General features: G+C 39.1%; 1 protein-coding gene and 1 non-coding gene across 2 annotated transcripts in view; both read left to right on the plus strand.

Annotated features, from left to right (window-relative positions):
• The window catches only part of Sptlc2 (serine palmitoyltransferase long chain base subunit 2), a 114,545-nt gene that overhangs the window by 14,567 nt on the left and 78,264 nt on the right, over positions 1-21,714 (plus strand). Inside the window, exon 2 of the mRNA XM_027931642.2 lies at positions 12,562-12,756. Coding sequence (XP_027787443.2) covers positions 12,562-12,756 — 195 coding nt within the window. The remainder of the gene's footprint in view (positions 1-12,561; positions 12,757-21,714) is intronic.
• On the plus strand, positions 102-206 carry LOC114089790 (U6 spliceosomal RNA). Its single transcript, XR_003582233.1, has one exon. It is a non-coding gene; the product is annotated as a U6 spliceosomal RNA (small nuclear RNA).

Here is a 21,714-nt window from a genome sequence, read left to right on the forward strand (position 1 = left end):
AAAACAAAAACGGGGGTGGGGGCTGGGGATTTGGATCAGTGTTAAGTACCCTTAAGTTCAATCCCCAGTACCAAAACAAAAAACAAACAAAAAGAACTCTGGTCACTTTGGCAGCACGTATACTAAAATTGGAACAATACAGAGAAGATTGGCATGGCCCCTGCCCAAAGGATGACACGCAAATTTGTGAAGTGTTCCATATTTTGTGCAAACCTTAAGAAGGTTTTTTCACAATTGTATATTCTAAGAAAATAGACTCAAGGTACAATAGGTAACACCCAATATTGAAATGTGACTTTCATACCAAAAAAAAATCAACAATTAGCTTATTGCTTTAGAGGTTGTTATGGTTAGGATGTGAGGTGTCTCTCCAAAAGTTCATATGTGCTGGGCACAGTGGCACATGCATGTAATCCCAATGGCTGGGGAGACTGAGGCAGGAGGATTGCAAGTTCAAAGCCAGAATCAGACAAAAGCAAGGCGCTAAGCAATTCAGTGAGACCCTGTCTCTAAATAAAGTACAGTACGGGGCTCAAGATGTGGCTCAGTCATTGAGTGCTTCTGAGTTCAATCCCTAGTACCCCCCCCCCCAAAAAAAAAAAATTTCATGTGTTAGGCCATGCAGGAATGTTCAGAGATGAAATGATTGGATTATGAGAGCTGAAACCTCATCAGTGGATTAATCCATTTGAATGGACTACTGGATGGTAACTGTAGGCAGGTGGGGCATGGCTAGAGGAAGTAAGTCACTGGGGGTGTGATCTTGACTATCTTGTAACTGGCTTCTCTCTTGCTCTCTGCTTCCTGGCTGCTATGAGCTGACAGCTTTCGAGCAATGAAGTTGGCCAACAGTAAGTAAACTGAACCTCTGAAGCCATGAGCCCAAAATAAACTTTTCCTCCTTTAAATTCTTGTGAGGTATTTTGGTCACAGTGATGAAAAGCTGACTAACTCAGATTTTTTTTCTCCCATTTACAAAAACACTCAAGTTATCATAGATCTAGTAATACTTATTGAAACCTTAGTACGAGCTAGGCATGATCTGAGCACTAGAGGATACAGCATCCATGTTCCAGTGAGAGAGGCAGACAGTAAAAAGCAAATAGATATACTATATCATACCAGGCAGTTTTTTTTTTTTTAAAAAATAATATTTATTTATTTATTTATTTTAAGTTTTTGGCGGACACAACATCTTTGTTTGTATGTGGTGCTGAGGATCGAACCCGGGCCGCACACATGCCAGACGAGCGCGCTACCGCTTGAGCCACATCCCCAGCCCCAACCAGGCAGTTTTTAAAAAAAGTATTTATTTAGTTGTAGATGAACATACAGTATCTTTAGGTGGTGCTGAGGATCAAACCCAGTGCTTCATACATGCGAGGCAAGCGCTTGACCACTAAGCTACAGCTACAGCTCCAACACGAGGCAGTTTTAAGTGCTACAAAAAGGGGGAAAAAAAAAGAATTGGGGAAAGAGAGCATTTTAGACAGGGTGGTTTGGGACTACTTCTTTATATTATATATAAAGTATAAAGGGCGGGGTATATAGCTCAGTGGTTGAGTGCCCTAGGTTCAATCCACAGTACCAAAAACCAACCAACCAACCAAAAAAATTATTTCAAAGAAAAACTCAGAAGGCTAGGTGTTGCAGGGTCAGTCTCTGCAAGCACCCCCGACTTTATAAAGAAAGAGTACTTTATATGTTGTAGATATTAAGTCTTATCTGCTAGATGATTTGCAAAACTTGTCTACTATTCCATAGGCTATTTTTTTTTTCTTTTCTTTTTTTGTACTGGGGATTTAATTCAGGGGCACTTGACCACTAAGCCACATCCCCAGCCCTATTTTGAATTTTATTTAGAGACAGGGTCTCACTGAGTTGCTTAGTGCCTTGCTTTTGCTGAGGCTGGCTTTGAACTCGCAATCCTCCTGCCTCAGCCTTCACAGGTGCTGGGATTATAGGCGTGAGCCACCATATCCTGCTCTTTTTACTTTCTTGATGTTGTTTTTTGAAGGTCAGAAGTTTAAATTGTTGTTGTTGTTGTTATTTTGTGTGTGTATGTTATTTGGGATTGAGCCCAGGGCCTCACACATGCTAAGCAAGCATTCAACCACTGAACTGCACCCTTCGCACAGTTTTTTTGAGGTAGTAGGTCCAAATTAGTTCTTTTGCACATGGATATCCAGTTATTCCTATATCACTTTTTAAAAAGACTATTCTTTCTCCCTTGAGTTATCTTGGATATCTTGTCAAAAATAATTATAAATGTAAAAAAAAACCATAATTATAAATTTTATTTCTAGACTCAAAATTCTATTCTGTTGCTGTATATGTCTGTCTTTGCTAGTACCACATTATTTTGATTACTGTGGTCTTATAGTAAATTTTGTGGTTGAGAAATTTGTTCTCCACTTTTTTCTTTTCAAGATTTTCTCTCTTCTGAGTCTCTCATCTTTCCATATGAATTTAGGATTAGTTTGTCAATGTCACCAAAAAAATCAGCTTGGATTTTTGTATTGAATCTGTAGGTCAGTTGGGGAGTCTTTCCATTATTAAGGCTTTCTAATCCATGAATATAAAAAATCTTTTCATTTATTTAAATCTTCTTTAATTTCTTTCAATAGTGTTTTGTAGTTTGTACTGAGAAGTCTTGCACTCTGTGTGTGTGTTTGTGTGTGTGTCTGAGAGACAGAGAGAGAGAGACACACACACACACACACACACACACACAGATAAGGGATTGAATCCATTAAGCTATATCCCCACCCCTTTTTCAATTTTATTTTGAAATAGGGTCTTACTAAGTTGCCCAGGCTGGCCTTGAACTTAGTAGCCTCCTGCTGAAGCATCTGGAATAGCTGGGATTAAGGTGTATAGCACCATATCTGGCTTGTACTTATCTGATTAATTTTTTCCCCTAAGTACTGTAGCATTTTTTATTCTTGAGCATTTTATATAATCAAATTTATCAACCTTCATTTGTGCTTTGACAATTTTAGGAAAATCATTTTCTTAAGGTCATAAAGATTTCTCCTGTACACTACAGTTTTGAATTTTTTGGCTTTCACATTTGGATATTTAACAACCTAGAATTGATTTTACAGAATGGTGTCAAGTGAGGATCATTTTTACTTTTGTTCCACTTGAAAAGTCATGTATTTTAGTACCAATAACAGGAATTCCAGGGGCTGCAGTTGTGGCTTAGTGGTAGAGTGCTTGCGTGGCAAATGTGAGACCTTGGGTTCGATCCTTAGCACCGCAAATAAATAAATAAATAAATAATCCATATATAACTAAAAAAAAATTTTTTTTTTTAAAAAAGGCATTCCATCCCCGTAAGTGGAAGTACCGCCACTATCATCTATCAGAGTCCATGGTCATAGTGTACTTTTTTCTGGGTTTTTGTTTCATTTCTCTACTGTTTGATTGAAATCAAATCCAAATTACTATAGTTATGTGGTCAGTCTTACTACCAAATGAAGGTGATTTCCCTCCCATTTGTCTTTAAAGTCTTAAGACTAGCTTGATATATTTCTTGGATCTTTGCTTTTCTACATGAATTTTAGAATTAATTTGTTAAGAAAGAAAGAATGAGAAAATAAGAGAGACAGACAGGCAGAGACAGAGACAGAGACAGGGTAGGATTTAAGTGGAGTTGCTTTGCCTTAAAAGGAACCCAAAACAATTCTATAAAACATTATGTTGTTTGAGATTATGGTTTGTTTACTTAAAGATGAGATTGGAATACTTAAATTATGGTGAGCAAATTTTAGAAATCAGTTAACCTTTAAAAATATCTCTAAATTCTCCTTTAATTAATTAATTTATTTTAAAGAGAAAAGGCTTGTTTTGGCTTACAGTTTGGGAGGTTCCAGTCCATGGTCAGTAGGCCCCATTGTCTTAGGCGCTGGCTGAGGCAGCACATTGTGATGGATCAAAACTCCTAACCCATCACTGGGAAACAAAAGAGGATAGGAGGAAGGACCCAGGGTATCCCAGTCCCCTTCAAAGGCATGCCCCCAGTGACATAAAGGCCTCTCATTAACTCCCTCCTGGGGTGCTACCTCCTGGTAGCACCAAGCTGGGGACCAAGCCTTTAACATGAGCCCTTGTGGGATATTCTAGATTCAGATGGCATTCTGGGGCCATTCTGCCTGCCTCTGTCCCCCAAAGGTCCATGTCCATCTTACAATTCATCCTTTTCATTCCCAAAGTCTCAACTCTTCCACCACTGCTGAAAAGCCCAAGTCTAAAGTCTCTTCTAAGACACAGGCAATCTCATCTTGAGGCCCTGTGAAAACCAAAGAAAGTTATATGCTTCTAAGATACAGTGTGGCACAGGAATAGAGAATACATTCCTATTCCAAAAGGAAAAAATGGGAAGATACCAAGGATGGATGGGACCAAAGCAAGACCCAAACCCAGCAGGGCCAAACATTTAATCCCAGCTCTGTGTCCAAACCCCTGGGTGTTATGTGGGCTTCCTAGGGGTTTGGAGAGTCCAGTCTCCATGGCCTTGCTGGTTATAGCCCATAAAGCCACCTCTGTCAGCTGGCTTTTCACACTGCCTGCTGTTTCCCTTGGCAGGTGCTCTACATTTTTGGCGTATCTGTCTTCTTGGGGTCTCCATTGCAGCTTCAGCTTCACTTTCAGACCTCCACACATTGACTGACTTGTCAGGGGCTGCTTGCAGAGACTCTGACCCTGAACACACTACCTGGCCTTCTGAGTTTTCCTTTGAAATTTATATATTTTTTTTGGTTGGTTGGTTGGTTTTGGGTACTGTGGATTAAACCCAGGACATTCAACCACTAAGCTATATCCTCAGCCCTTTTTATTTTTTATTTTGAGACAGGGTCTCACTAAGTTACTTAGGACCTCATTGCTGAGGTGAGCTTTGAACTTTTGATCTTCCTACGTCAGCCTTCCAAGTCACTGAGATTATAGGCATGTGCCATCATGTCAGCTTCCTTTGAAGTCTTACTTGGAAGCCTCCAAGATCCTCTAAGTCTTGCAGTCTGTGTACCAGCAAAACAAGTGTTCTGTGGTTGATGTCATGGCTACAGTGGCCTCTGAGTGCCTTTCTATTATTTTATAGAATGATATTCTGATCATAATCTAATAAATATATATTTTTAAAGTGAAGTCTCACATCTCAAATTTTTTTTTGTTAGGGGGAGAGGTACTGGGGATTGAACTCGGGGGCACACAACCAGTAAGCCACATCCCCAGTGCTCTTTTGAATTTTATTTAAAGACAGGATCTCACTGAGTTGCTTAGCGCCTTGAGTTTGCTGAGGCTGGCTTTGAAGTTGTGATCCTCCGGCCTCAGCCTCTTGAGCCTCTGGGATTATAGGTGTATGCCACGATACCTGGTGAAGCCTCACTTCTCAGAATTTATTCTTTGGAAAAAATAAGTATAAGGAGATACAGAGTACTTGTACATTGGTAGTATTGGGAAAAGCCTAAATATTATGAGTGGGAATTCATTAATTTGCCATATATCTCTATTGTGGAATTTAGGCATCCTTTAAAAGAATGATATTTGCCTATATTGACTAGCAATAGAATATATTAATAATATGGGGAAAGATTGTAAAACATGTAGTGTGATTTATGTGAAATTATACATTTCCCATAAATGTAGAAAAAAATTATACATCTCTATGTATATATATCTGTGTATATGATATATGTATTATATATGGAAGATGTACATCAAAATGTTATAGTGGTTATTTTTGAGCTGTAGAATTTCAGGAGATATTTGTTTTCTTTATATTTTAATTTGTTGATTCAATTTTCTCCAATTATGTTATTTTTTCTAACTCCCATTTTTTAAATATAAAACAATATTAAATTATGCTTATTTTACAGGTGAAATACTACATGTGTCCATTTTAAGTTTTATTGAAAAATATACAAATGTTCAACAATACTTGTTTTCACAATTAAAAGAATGCACAATTTTTTAGGTAGGTAATATATCATAAGTTGTATAATTCAGGTGCTAGACCATCAAAGATGAAATTCTCCCTATTGAAATTAAATCCCCATGAGGGAGGGTTGTTGGGTCCCTTTTGACAAAGGTGTTTAACCAGTGTCAATCAAGACCAAGAACCTACAGTCACAAAGCACAGGTGTGACCACCAGGGGCCCCACCCTGCACAGCAAGGAGTATTCCCAGAGAAGGGGATTGGGTGCACGCTGGGCTGCCTCTGCAAATGCAGACTCATGGAGGGCACAGACTAGAGGAGGCGGCATTACAGGCTCAGGGCATGTTGGAGGTGCAAGGAGAGCTCAGATGAAGAGGCAGAATTTGTGGCAGAACTGCTCTCCAGCTTCAGGACTCTGCATCTGTCACAGATCTGACTGTTATGGGAAAATTACAGAGAAGGTTCAGGTAGTAAGTGAGGGCAGTAACTGCCCTGTGGATATCAGTGCCCAGTGTGCACAAGATGCCCCTCAACTGACATGTTCCTCAATTCTCTGTTTTGAGGCTGTTAGCAAGAAAATGGTCATGCCAAATTATATGTGAGTTCTACAGCTAGGTTTGAAAGCACATTCCAGTCCAGTCCACATGAGCTACATATTGACAAAAAATTAGGAAATTTATCCTGATTGCAAGACAAAACATGAGCCTCCTGATTTTCAAACTTTGCCTGCTGAAAAGAGAGGACACTCTGGAGACATGGGTTCAGAGCATGGAATAGCTTGTGTGATCTGCACAGTGCTCCAAACTATTCTCTCTAGTATGTGTGGTATGCAGTAGGGAGAGGCTAGGACATTTCAGTAAAATTCCAAGAGAAGACAGTTTTCGGCAGAACTAAATTTTAAGGAACAACAGAATATAGCTCTTGGAGATGAACGGGGTTCATTTAATGCAAAAGACAGGATTATAGTTTTTTTGCTAGAGAATAATGGATGGTTCATATTGGACATTGTTTTAAAAATAATGTTCCAAACCATCCAGCAGCTGGGCAACAGGTTCTGTTATCTTAGCCTTCACCTGGAATGTGTTCATTTGCTTAAGGAAATCATGCTTATATGATTTTGTATTTGTATCAGAAAAGTATGCTTTACCATTGTGTCATCATTATGTAGTTACTCTGACCTTTCAAGTATTCTTTTTTTAAAAAAATATTTTTAGTTGTAGATTTATTTATTTATTTTATTTATTCATTTTGATGTGGTGCTGAGGATCAAACCCAGTGCCTTACACAAGCTAGGCAAGTGCTCTACCACTGAGCTACAATCCCAGCCTCCTTTCATGATATTCTTGAAACCAGAATAATTCCTTCTAAGGCATTTTACAGTGTAATTAAAGCTTGTTATTTCCCCCCCCCCCCCATTAAAGAGACAATTTTCCCCCTCCCAAATTAAAAAAGCCTAAGTATTATCCAGTCCAATATTTTATTTTACTATAAAGGTCCATAGGACAATTGGCAGACTCAGTTTTAAGTTTTTGAATTTATATTAGTATGTATCAGTTTCCTTATTTTGGGTAATTATGCTATAGTGAGAAAATTACCCACCCCCCATTTTTGTTTTGTTTTGAACAGTATTGATGATTGAACCTAGTGGCACTCTACCACTGAACTAAATACTCAGTCTTTAATTTGGGGGGATACCAGGGATTGAACCCAGGGACACTTAACCACTGAGCCAAATCTCCAGTCATTTTGTTGTTGTTTAATGTTTTATTTATTTATTTATTTGTTTATTTGGTACTGGGGATTGAACTCAGGGGCATTGGCCACTGAACCACATTCCCAGCCCTATTTTGTATTTTATTTAGAGACAGGGTCTCACTGAGTTGCTTAGTGCCTCACCTGGCCATTGCTGAGGCTGGCCTTGAACTCCTGATTCTCCTGTCTCAGCCTCCCGAGCTGCTAGGATTACAGGCGTGTGCCACCATGCCCAGCTTAATGTTTTGAGACAGGATCTCGCTACGTTACTTGTAACTCCCATGAATTTTAACTTGTGTGTATATTGTATTTTATACTTGCCTCAAGACATACATTTTCAGTCTCCTCAAAATTCCCTGGTGCCAGAGCCTGAAGTGGCGGCATACACCTGTAATCAAAGTCACTTGGGAGGCTTAGACAGGAGAATTCCAAGTTCAAGGCCAGCCTGGGCAATTTAGCAAGACCCTTTCTCAAATTTTTAAAAAAGGACCTGGAATGGGGCTGGGGCTATGGTTCAGTGGTAGAGTGCTTGCCTAGCGCATGTGAGGCCCTGAGTTTGATCCTCAGAACCACATATAAATAAAGGTATTCTATGCAACTACAACTAAAGAAGAAGAAGAGAAAAAAAAAAAAAAAAAAAAAAGGACCTGGGATGTAGCTCAGTGGTAAAGTGCCCCTGGGTTCAATCCTGAGCGGGGCGGGGTGGGGGGGGGGGAGGAGAAATAAAACAACAACAAACAATTCCCTGGTGCCAAACAAGATGATCTTGAACAAAGGCACAAAAGTTCATTCCTAGTTCTGAGTGGAAGTAGAAAATGAAGTAGAGTTAAAGATGACTGATTCCAAACTTGGGCTGCTGGGCAAATTGCAGGGTGATGCTCTTGACCAAAACAGGTAACTCAAGGGTTAGGATCAGGTTTTAATTGAGGGAAGGGTTGGGATTGTGAGATAAGAAGTTTAGCTTTAGATTTGTTGAGTTTCCAGTGCCCATGGGATCTAAAAGCTGATTAGGAGGCAGGTAAGTATGTAAGTGGGAGTTCTGGAAAGAAATTTGGGATTTCAGTGTATATTATATATTCATTAACATGTAAGGTGTATTTGAGAACTAACAAGTAGATGAGGATTTGCTGGATGTTATGACAGTGGGCATGTTCTGCTTCTAACTCTGTTGTAGTCCAAATAGTGGATAAAATCAGTGGCAAAACAGTATGCATGTTTTAAAAGTAAAACAACAAGTGAAAATTCAGTAGTATGTACTTATTGTAAAAAAAAAAAAAAGAAAAATCAAACTGGTTTACAAGATTGTGAGAAGTATCCTTTCTTCCCCCATCCCATTTCCTACTCTAATTCCTTGTCTGTCTCCTTTCAGACCATTTTAGGGCATATATGTATTACGGTTGCTCTTTTGGTTGTATTTTTCCATTATTGCTTTGGTCACGAGTGACTTTTCAGCCTCTTAGTAACATGTTGACAGTCTAGAGGCACATGGATAAAATACTGTTTGATTTTTTTCTCTCCCGTTGCCCTGTAATGTGTTTTTTTTTTTTTTCTTGTTTGTTTGACTTTTGGTACCAAGGATTGAACCTAGGGGAGCCTAACCACTGAGCCATATCCCCAGCCCCCGCTCCCCCCCCCCCTTTTTTTAAACATCTATTCCTCTAGTTATGGGTTGACACAATACCTTTATTTTATTTATTTGTTTATATTTATGTGGTACTGAGGATCAAACCCAGTGCCCCACGCATGCTAGACAAGTGCTTCACCTCCAAGCCACACCTCAGCCCCCAGCTCCAGCCATTTTATATTTTATTTAGAGACAGAGTCTTACTGAGTTGCTTAGGGCCTTACTTTGCTAAGGCTGGCTTTTAACTCACCATCCACCTGCCTCAGTCTCCCAAGCACTGGGATTACAGGTGTGCACCACCAGTAGAATAGTGTGTTTTATGGTGGTGTGCTTGTAGTGTTGACTTAGAAAGTTTCTTCCTTTACCTTTTTATTTTATTTTTTTATTTTTTTGGCTACCAGGGATTGAACTCAGGGGCACTCAACTGAGCCACATCTCCAGCCCTATTTTGTGCTTTTATTTAGAGGTAGGGTCTCACCGAGTTGCTTAGTGCCTTGCTATTGCTGAGACTGGCTTTGAACTTGCAATCCTCCTGCCTCAGCCTCCTGAGCCACTGGGGTTATAGGAGTGTGCCACCGTGCCTGGGTCACATTTTCTTGATTAGTAAAATTACTGTTCAAGCGAACATACCTTGACATTCATTGGAGTTCTTAAATCTCCCTTGTGTTGTATAATGGGAACATAGTACCACATTCTTGTTTGTTTACCATGAGCATTTCTGTTTACTGATTCTCCAACCTGGAGGGAGTGATGTACTAGTATTTTCTTTGATTACCTTATTGATATTATAACTATTAAGTTAGAATGACTGAAAGACTTATTAAGAGACCTCCTGTTAAATCCAGAATTTGAAATACCATGAAAGAGTTTGTAGCATATGTCTATTTTAGAGTTAGCCTGATTTCATTGACAGTCTGCTTGAGACTAAAACACATCAGCTCTGGGCTCTAGAAACGCCCTCCTATTAATTGATCACTGTAACTTAGTCCCTTCTTTGCCAGGGTACTTGTTTTGAAAGAGCAAAGAGCATGGTGCATATTTTCATTTACACATATTTACTGCGTTCCTATGAGATGTCATTTTCTGTAATAGTAATAACAGGAAATGTTATTAAGCAAGTGTTAACTCTTTGTTAACCATAAATACTCTTCTGGATGCTATGGGTACAGTAATGTACAAAATGGTTCTGGTGCTTTCCCTCATGGGTTAATATATATTTTAAGATGGTGAGACCCTTATTTTGAATCTTGTGAGAGGTAAAATATAACAGAACAAATAATTTTGTTCTTCCTGACTTCTAAGACTTTTTCTCCTGTGAGAGTTTGCCTATCACCTGGTCTGTCCATTCTGGCACTATATGATCAGGTTTGCTAGTGTTTTCATTTAAGCCACACTCCAGGTCACTCTGTAGTTGAATCTTAGTTCTTTTAAAAACACTTGATTTTAAGTAAGACTTTAATAGAACGATACAGTATTTAAAAACAAAATAATGGACTGGGGGTGCGGGTCAGTGGTAGAGCACTTTAAATAAGAAAACGGAAAGCATAGTGGTTTAACTGATTGCTTCCTAGATAATCCAACCTACAGTATGAATTTATTATTCTTGAAGTTCTGGGTGTATCTGAAATAAAGGCAGATTTCTTTACAAGAAATCCACCCACTGCATTCCCAGCATGTAAGTTGGCAGCACATTGGTTAGAGATGATGGAGCACTGTAACTCTGCTGGCATTTTAATGATAAGGATAAGCCTCAGCCTCCCAAGTAGCTGGGACTATAGGCACATGCCACTGTACCCAGCTTAAACGATATTCTATCTTTAGATATGGGTTCATTTCTAGCATTTCTTTTCTAAACATGTTACAACTATATTCTTGCATGAAAGTTTAAGTATTAAATATTGATACAAACTTTCAGGCTTTGGGGGAAAAGACTACTGAATACCTAACTTAGTTTTATAAATAGTTCTCAGAAGTTCTTTTACTTAGACCAACAAATTAAATCAGCACCTCCAAATTCCATCTGCCATGCCTATCTGAATGCTTTTCCTTTGTCAAGTACAATTCTTGTCTTTTTTCAAACTCTTAAATTTGGTAGCATTTTGGCAGCTTTCCAAAACTAACATTACTAGAATGTTATATTCTCAAGTGTCTTGATATGTATTAATATGTGAAAATCAATTTGTATAGCCTGAGAGGGCAAGAAAGGATCTTTTATTCCTTAGAGTCTGCTCAAAACTAGTATAATACTTAATTGACAACTTGCTCCTATTTTTTTTTTTTTAATGGTACTGGGGATTGAATCCAGAGGTGCTTTATCACTGAGCCGCATCCCCAGTCCTTTTTATTTTTTATTTTGAGTACAGGTCTTGATAAGTTACTGAGGCTGGCCACCTTCCTGTCTCAGTTTCCCATGTTGCTGGGATTATAGGCATGGGCAACCATGCCCCACTTGCTCCTAATAATTTTGATTGACTATCTTTATTAAAGCCAGCTGTTGTAAAATTAAGATTAAAGTTTCAAGGAGCTGGAATAATTGGCCGTGCCACTGCAGCTGGCTTTCTTTCTTCTACTTACGGTGTTGGCCCACACTTACCTAAGCACTTGAGTTTTGTGTATATCTTACTCCTGTTATCACTGACAAAGGTTCATGAGAACCAGGTGTTTCCACAGTAGCTTAGTGCTGATAATTATTTGGAATGATACGAGTGGCCTTAAATATGTATGGTAGTAAAACATCTGCAAATATTTTTGTTTGGAAAACCTAATTTACTTTTGAACTTTTGGTCATTTCATTGGTTAGCTAATAACAGTGTTTTCAGAGTAAACTTTCTCTTTTATTTATGAGAACAAATAAAATTATGTTTTCTGAAATAGCATTTTATAATCTTTCAGAAAATCCAATTATAAAAAATCTAGTGTTAGCTATTGTTAGTTCTTTTCACATTTTTTAACTCTTCATGTGAAGTGCATATGATTTATAAATTTCTTTTTTTATATATATTTTAGTTGTAGATGGGTACAATATCTTTATTTATTTATTTTTTATGTGGTGCTGAGGATCAAACCCAGTGTCTCACACTTGCTAGGCAAGCACTCTACCACTGAAATACAACCCCAGCCCTTTAAATTATTTCTATTAAAAACAAGTAGACCCTACTTAGATCTTAGAGTTTCATTGGACTATACAGTTTTCAAGGTATCTTTTTCTTCTCATGATTGAAGTAAACATTTTTAACTTCCCTTTTAGATCCATCATGTTACAGAAAATGGAGGACTATATAAAAGACCATTCAATGAAGCTTTCGAAGAAACGCCCATGCTGGTTGCCGTGCTCACATATGTGGGTTATGGGGTGCTTACCCTCTTTGGATATCTTCGGGATTTCCTGAGGCACTGGAGAATTGAAAAGTGTCATCATGCAACAGAAAGAGAAGAACAAAAGGTAATTGTTAGAGTCTTTGATTCTTTAAATAGAATTCTTTTATAAAAATGTTAGTATTTTCACACAATTTTTTTTCCTTAGAAATTTGGATACGTGATAAAATAAATATTCCAAATACAGTTAAGTGAAAACATTTTACAAAGAAAGCTGGAAACAAGATTAGAGGCGTGGAGAAATCAAAGCATTTGACATGTTTTTAGTTTAATTTCTCTAAGAATGAAATGAAGTTGGCAACACTATCCCTTTTTCATGGATTAGAAAGCTGAAATTCCCAATTTAAGCAGGCATCTGAAGATACCTAGTATCACAGCTAGTTTGTGGCCACAGGAATGTGAAGTGCCAAAAGCCATGCTCTCTCTGCTCATGCTTCCTATTTATCCCATGCTGTGTTTATAATTATCTGAAAGATTGTGTCCTTCTGGTGTGTTTTCTCCTGGACACATTATACATTGTTTTTTTTTTGGTTCCTGGATCATGTTCTTTCCCGAAACAAACAAACGCAGAAACAATGTGTCTGAGCCATTCCTGTGTGAAAGTCATGGTAAACAGAGATGGTAATGTTTGTCTCTGGGAGGAAGACCTCATTCACTTGCATTTTCTATGTATGCTCTTATGTTTTTAGTGCTTTATACCTATTGCAACAAATAGAATGAGGGTAAAAAAAAAGTCTGATTCTACGAAAAAAAAAATTATTTTCTCTTGTCATATGAATTCTAGAGAGATTGTCCTCTGAAGCCAGGGGGATGTACCAGATTAGAGAAGGGCTTAAGATGTTAGTTTTAGGGCTGGGGATGTGGCTCAAGCGGTAGCGTGCTCGCCGGGCATGCGCGGGGCTCTGGGCTCGATCCTCAACACCACATAAAAATAAAATAAAGATGTTGTGTCCACCGAAAAATAAAAAATAAATATTAAAAAAATTCTCTCTCTCTCTTTAAAAAAAAAAAAAAAGATGTTAGTTTTATTTATTGTCCTTCATAGCTCTCCCTTTTGTGGAATGATATCTGAGAGAGGAGGGTTGGGGTCACCACTGTCAGAGGAGCCAGTAGGGGAAGAGAAAGAGTATATCAAGAAAATATGGGAAGAGCTGGGTGTCGGGGCACCTGCTTGTGATCCCAGCTACTCGAGAGGCTGAGGCTGGCCAATTGCTTGAGCTTAGGAGTTCCAGGCCAGCCTAGGCAGCATAGAGAGAATGTGGGAGAGGAGAGGAGAGGGCCTTGTCAGCTACCAAGACAAAATCAACCATTATATGTGTGGTTTGAGAATTCTGGCCCCTAAGAGAACTCCGGATCAGACATCTTAGCTCCTCTCAACCATTTTGCACTTCTTTCCCAGCCATAATGCCACAAGTTGGCCATCCTTACTCATAAAGGAAAGTGGTTCCTGGGCTCAGACAGGAGGATCTCGAGTTCAAAGCCAGCCTCAGCAATGGCAAGGTGCTAAGCAACTCAGTGAAACCCTGTCTCTAAATAAAATACAAAATAGAGCTGGGGATATGGCTCAGTGGTTGAATGCCCCTGAGTTCAATCTCCAATATCCCCCTCCCCTCAAAAAAAGTGGTTTTTAAAAAATGCTGAATGTGAGCAGAGCTCTGTATGCAGAACTCAGTCCATCATTGAAAACTCAAACACATTTTTAAATTTGATTCTTCATCTATTCTGTTTATGATTGCATCCACCTAGAATTTTTGCATCCACAGTGTGTTTGTCCATCCTTCAGTTATGGCTTCCTGTACACTTACTGTGTTAGACAGTGTTTCATTTACTTGTTCACAGGCTAATCTACTAGACTGAACTGATGGTGGTTGTGGATGGTGGCTATTATCTTGTTTATAGTGTAGGCAAAGACATGAGTAATATTTGGGAAAACTTGGAATGCGGATATATGAGAAATTGTTTTGAATGTCAAATGAGGAAGCTGGTAGGCAGAGAGGAGTTGAGGGCAGTTTTTGAGTGGGAGAGTGACTGGGCTTACACAGCTGGTGCTCAGTGTGATGAGTGAATGAAACAGTAAAGATACATCTGAGGGGCTGGAGTTGTGGCTCAGTGGCAGGGTACTCACCTAGCATGTGTGAGGCTGTGGGTTCCATCCTCAGCGCCACATAAAAATTAATAAATAAATTAAAGCTATTGTGATCAACTATAACTGAAAAATAAATATTAAAAAAAGATACATCTGAGTTACTTTGTGAATGAGTCATTATCTCTGGAACTTGTTTCATGTCTTTAGAGAGTAAATTCACTGTTTAGATATTGGAGGCTGCTCATGTGTACGTCATTTTATATGAAATTATTAGAATATACAGATTTTATTAAGTAGTTTCTAATTTTGTTGAGGAAACAGACTCTTCATACTTAGCACCTTCAGAAAACCATTATGCAAATAAAGAGGGCTCGAATTATAAGAAATTGTAGAACGAAAGTAATCTGGTAGTATAGGGTTAACTAGGAAATAATTCTTGGAGGAAATAATAAGAGGAAATCATGAGGGACAGAGGGGACATTTGCCTCTACAGTTTATTCAAATTTATTTCAGTGGGATTTTCATGATTACATCAGCAGTTAATTCAATTAAATGCTGCCATTTTCTTATAAAATTCAGCTTTTAGAGGAAAGGAAGGCTCATTCAGCCTTATGATGGATCATGTTTGTTTCTCCTGCTAGAGAGAAGTGGGGAGAGGAGTAGATAGACTTCAGTGATAAACGGCAAGGAGAATGAGCTGGTTGCTTAGGATCATAAAATGCAAATATGATGTTACCACTTCCTTGCTGACCACATCCTGATTTTCTTCCTCATTCTGTTACAAAAAAGCCCAACTTACTTATGTTAATTATTCTTTATAGGGAAACACCAAGTATTGTTTTGGGTAGAACTAAATTGCATGGTCATACTAATACAGATGAGTTTATTATTGGGCTCAGTGGTAGAGTGCTTGCCTCTAATGCGTGAGGCCCTGGGTTCGGTCGCCAGCACCACATAAAAATAAATAAAAATAAAGATATTTTTTTAAAAAGATGAGCTTATTCTGTTTCATATAAATTGCGTAAAATTCTAGGAATTTCTTTCCCCCATCCTTTTCTCTTATTAGTGGTGTTTTGGACAAGAGTGTTGTTTTTCTCAGCTTAGGGTTTCTCTTTTTTGTGCATACTAGGCAAGCACTCTACCACTGAACTACATTCTCAATTTATTTCCTTTTTGTGTGAGGTGAAGCTGGTAGTCCAGAAATGTGTATTCAATCGATATAGCAAAAGCTTGAATTAATAATAATGTTCTAAGATAGGAAATACTTAGAAATCTAAGCAGCAAAGTGTGGTAGGTGGTTACCACATTAAACCGAAAACTAACGTTTTGCCTCCATAGTGTATTCGTGGTCTGATGTTCAGAAACAGGACAGATGTATATATCCACATCCAGATACATTTAATTTTCAACACACAAAAGAAGGAAATAGATTGAAATCCAGTAATAAGAGTTCTTGTAAGGATTTTTTTTTTTTTTTTGAGAAAACATGTACAGTTATATTTTATTTTTTTTAGGATTATATTTTTTAAAAAATATTTTTTAATTGTAGTTGACATAATACCTTTATTTTATTTATTTATTTATTCATATGTGGTGCTGGGATCGAACCCAGGGCCTCACATGGGCCAGGTAGAGCACTCTACTGATGAGCCCCAGTGCCGCAGTCTGGCTGGGCACAATCAGGAGCCACTTGTCAAAAGAAACTAACTTTATTTTTAGAACCAAACACGCCAAACAAACAGCCTCTCAGGAAAAACCCCTCAGAGCCTCAACTGCCACCACCGGCTTTCCACAAGCCTCTCTCTCCCCCCACAAGCTTCTTCTCCACCTCCCACAAACCTCCTGCTCTTGAGGCCGATTGGCTGGGTCACGTGGGCAGAGCCAAAAAGTCCCCCAATGAGCAGCTCCGTGGTCTGAAAGGGCAGGGAAACAGTCCAATGAGCATCACCGCAGAGGAGCCAATCAGCTAGATGTTGCTGGGGCCGAGGAGCCAATCAGCTAGATGTTGCTGGGGCCGCTGTGAGCCAGTCATCAGCCGGCAGCTGGATTGCTGGCAGCTGGAAGTTTGCTGGGGCCCCTTCGGCTGTGGCTCTCAACATCTCCCCCTCTCTGTTTAAACAACAAGCATGTGGCTTAGGGACCGTGCCTGTTAGGCAGTCCAATTCAACATATGGTCCTTACCCGTCATCGGATGAACTGACCTCTAGGCGTCAGCCTCCTGTCTTAGGTTGGTACCACTGCAATTGGATCATACCCGTCACTGACTACCGGTCCAGCATACAGCTATACTTGTGGATAGGCCTTTGCACCAGTGGGGGGGTGAGGTTCTTTGCCTCACCTCTGTTGGCCCCCAAATTTTAGACCATCACTAGTAGAGGAGGATGCAAAAATGCCATGACATTAAGCCAATTGAGGGCTCCTTTGAAAAATTGTACCACCGGTGACATCATCAGCAAAAATACCCCAACACTACCACAAGTCGCTGCACCAACAGATAGTTCAAAATGCATACAGGTGAGCTCACAATGTGTCCAGGCAAGTTCTGCAAGCAGTTCAGTGATGGCTATTGTAGAAGGTGTAGATTGGTTTTATCTTTGACTTCACCAGCACTGGGATGAAGATAGGAATTCTGGCAATAATGGCTAAAGAAAAAATTATGTAACATTACAGAAGGCACTAAAAGAAAACAATTTTCTTAACAATTTACATTGTCTTCACCGGCACTGGGATGAAGATAGGAATTCTGGCAATAATGGCTAAAGAAAAAATTATGTAACATTACAGAAGGCACTAAAAGAAAACAATTTTCTTAACAATTTACATTGTCTTCACCGGCACTGGGATGAAGATAGGAATTCTGGCAATAATGGCTAAAGAAAAAATTATGTAACATTACAGAAGGCACTAAAAGAAAACAATTTTCTTAACAATTTACATTATCTTTAAGAGAATTATTAAATATAATGAAAAGGAAAGGTGAAAGTAAACAAACAGATCTGTTAACCTTCTTTTTTGTTTACATATTAAAACAATCCTCAACAGTTGCTGATAACGCCAAGGTCGCGGGTTCGTTCCCCGTACGGGCCACCAAATGCCGCAGTCTGGCTGGGCACAATCAGGAGCCACTTGTCAAAAGAAACTAACTTTATTTTTAGAACCAAACACGCCAAACAAACAGCCTCTCAGGAAAAACCCCTCAGAGCCTCAACTGCCACCACCGGCTTTCCACAAGCCTCTCTCTCCCCCCACAAGCTTCTTCTCCACCTCCCACAAACCTCCTGCTCTTGAGGCCGATTGGCTGGGTCACGTGGGCAGAGCCAAAAAGTCCCCCAATGAGCAGCTCCGTGGTCTGAAAGGGCAGGGAAACAGTCCAATGAGCATCACCGCAGAGGAGCCAATCAGCTAGATGTTGCTGGGGCCGAGGAGCCAATCAGCTAGATGTTGCTGGGGCCGCCGTGAGCCAATCATCAGCCGGCAGCTGGATTGCTGGCAGCTGGAAGTTTGCTGGGGCCCCTTCGGCTGTGGCTCTCAACATCCCAGCCCCAGCCCCTAGGATTGTATTCTTGATCTTCTTCAAAAAGTAGTTTAATAAGAACATTCTGGCAGTTGTCATTTTAGCAGTATCTTAGGAAACTCTGCTTGCAGTATAGTTGTCTATAGAGTATTAAACTAGAGGATTGGACAGTTGGCTTGTCTTTTTAATTTTTTAGATCATTCCACACTTAAAAAGCATAACTTTCCATCATTTTGTGTTAAAAGTGGGGCCAGGATAGCTGTCATTTTTCTGTGTGTGTGTGTGTGTGTGTGTGTGTGTGTGTGTGGTGCTGGGGATTGAACTCAGGGGCTCACATGCTAGACAAGTGCTGAGTTGCATCCCCAAGCCAGCAGTCATGATTTTAAAAACACTTCATTGAAACATGATTTACATACCATAAAGGGCGTCCTATTTATTTTTAGAACTACACAAATGAGTACTATGATCTAATTTGGTAACATTTTCATCACCCCAAAGAAAAAAACCTGTATCCATTAGTAGGCACCTCTTCCTTACCTCCCTCTCATCCCAGGCAGCCACTACTATACTTTCTATCTGTGGATTTCTGTTATGCATATGTCACATGAATGGGATCATATGATGTGTGATCTTGTCGGTCCCTTTCACTTGACATGATGTTTTTGAGGTTTATCCATGCTGTAGCAGGTACCATTACTTAATTCCTTTTTATTTCTGAATAATATTTCATCATATGGAATCTCATTCATTCATCTCTTTTTATTTATTCTGGGTTTTTTTTTCTCCATAAGAAGCTATGCCCTATAAAATTTTCAAAAAGTTTGGTAGTGCGTTTAGCACTTTATCCTTTTGTACTAAGAGTTTTCCCATCACCTATTGGGGTTTTTTGATGAAAGCAACAGTGCAGTTTTTTTTTTTTTGTTTGTTTGTTTGTTTTAAGCAAGGTCTTATCTTTTGAATTTTTAGGTTTTGATCAGATTTTCTTTGCATAAAGCAATTGGAGCTGTTTATTACTATGATTTTTAAAGTTTAATAAGCGGTACCCTCTTTGTCCTGAGTTATTCCAAGTTTAAGTTGAGTCTTATTGGAATGATAAAGCTATTTTAAAATGTTTACCTAGATGAAAAAAAAAGTAAAAAATAATAATAGAATTCATGGGTCCCTGAGACTACCCTCAGCAATTTTCAAATTCCAGTTTAAGAAAACATGTTGAAGTTTTGTTAATGTTTTTTGTTTTTTTTTTTTTGGGGGGGGGTGTGTGAGGGGGTGGGGGTGGGTGTTTGTTTTGGTTTGGTTTTCCTGAGAAGGGGGTCTTGCTCTGTTGCTTAGGTTGGCCTCAAACTGGAGATCTTCCTGCCCAGCCTCTCAGATAGTTGCATAGCTGGGATTACAGGCTTGCCTAATGGTGCCTGGTTGATGTTTCCTTAGATATTAAATTACCTTGTGGTTTTTTGTTGCTCCCTATCATTTTGAAAATGTCATAACAGTTTTGGTAGCAAATAACTGAAAGTATATAGACTTGATGGACCCTTGAATCCAGCCATCCTGTAGAGCTTGTTAGAGGTAGCACACGATGGCTGGCCAGGTCCAGCACCTATGTGACACACAGCCAGGTTTGCCATAAGGAGGATGGTGACTTGGCTCTTGGAACAGTTGTCTTCCTCTACTGGACCATTCCCGTTAGAATCCAGATGAGGTATTTTTCCCGTGGGGTTTTTGTTTGTTTGTTTGTTTTGTTTTGTTTTTTTAAGCTTTTCTCAACCTTACTTTCTCTTGATCCACTTTTCTATTCTTTGTTTTAGAGCAAAATTCCCTGGAGTTGTTGTTTCCAATGTCTTGTTTTTCACTCTTTTCCTGAGCCTACTGAAGTCAGGATTTTATCCCTACCACTTTAGAAGATTCTTCTTCTCAGAGTCACCCATGACCCATGTGTAATAGTCCTTTCTCAGTTTTTACCTTGCTTGACACCTTTCAACAGATTTGATACAAGCAGTCAGGAAGCACCATGTTCACTTGGTTTCCAAGACATTATAATTGCTTGGGTTTTCTCCTGACTTTCTGTTTTTCATATTCTCCCTTTGTGGATCCTCGTCATCTGTCTCACTTCCAAGTGTTAGTATGGCCCAGGCTTCAGCCTTAATGAATACTTTCAATCCCTTCTCTATGTTGATAACTTCCAAATTCATCTCTCTTTCATTGACTTCCTTACCAAATTGAATAGAGCCTTCTATCTGGTTGCCCTCTTGACATCTCCAGATAAGCATCTCAAATTTCAGGTGTCTGAGCTGGTTAGATATTCACTCTAACCAGCTTGCTGCCTTTTCCATCTCCGTGGATGACACATTTCTTCTGCCGGTTGCTTCAGCTAAAAACAAACCTTGAGTTATCCTTGATTCTTCTTTCTGCCATATGCCCTGTGTAGTCCATTGGCAAATCCAAATTTAGCTACTTCTTACCAACCTCCATTTCCACCACGGTGACATCTATAGCTTGGCCCTTCACTTACCTGCTGGCTTCTTTGTAATTCCTCAAACACACCAAGTGCACTCCTGCCTCACTGCCATTATGCTTGCTGTTTGTCCTGCCAACGAACCTTTTCCTCCAAATGGTCCCATGGATTGTTCCCTCACCTCTCTTTTGTCCCCTCTTCTGTCCAGGGAACTCTAGCTAAATTGCAGCATGTTTCTAGCAGTATGCATTTCCCTCTGTGCCTGCTTTGGGTTTCATTCATATTTTTCACTGTCTAACATACTATTCTCTATATTTATCTGATTTTGTGACTCTTCTACCCGTGTCTCTTCTACCCGAATGTAAATTCCATGAAGGCAGAGGTCATTATCTTTCTGTTTACTGCTGTAGACCCAGTGCCTACAAGACTCCTTGGCTTGTATTAGACACTTGGTAAATGTTTTAAGATATGAATGATGTTGTGAGTGTTGGTAAATAGTCACAATGAAAAGTTTCAAGTTGTGAAGTATTGGTGTCGGGCTGTGTCTGCACTTGTACACACAGGCACATACAAACACTCAAGTGACCCAGTTTTAGATCTGGGAAAAACATGGATCTTTAACCCTAATTTTTTTTTTTTAATGTCTTCATGGCATCATATAAACAGCAAGGAAGTTACTTCCTGTCTTTAACATTAAAAACAGGAAAAGAACAAATAGGATGACTTATGGACAGTGGGGAAAGCTATTAATTAACCATCACTCCAAGGTTTTAAAGTCAATAATTTAATAGCCTTTTGTAAGTTATTTCACCTACTTCTTTTTTAATTAAGTAGAAGTAAAGACAGAATTATTGGCTTACAAAAGAAATACCTGTAGCTAATATTAGGGTTGATTCTGTATTGCATTCCGTACTAGAGAAAAACATTGCCCAAATAAAAATTCATAATGCTGTGGAATTTTTTTAACAGCTTTTAC

The sequence above is a fragment of the Marmota flaviventris genome, chromosome 2 (genome assembly GCF_047511675.1).
Source record: "Marmota flaviventris isolate mMarFla1 chromosome 2, mMarFla1.hap1, whole genome shotgun sequence".
NCBI classification, from domain to species: Eukaryota; Metazoa; Chordata; class Mammalia; order Rodentia; family Sciuridae; genus Marmota; species Marmota flaviventris.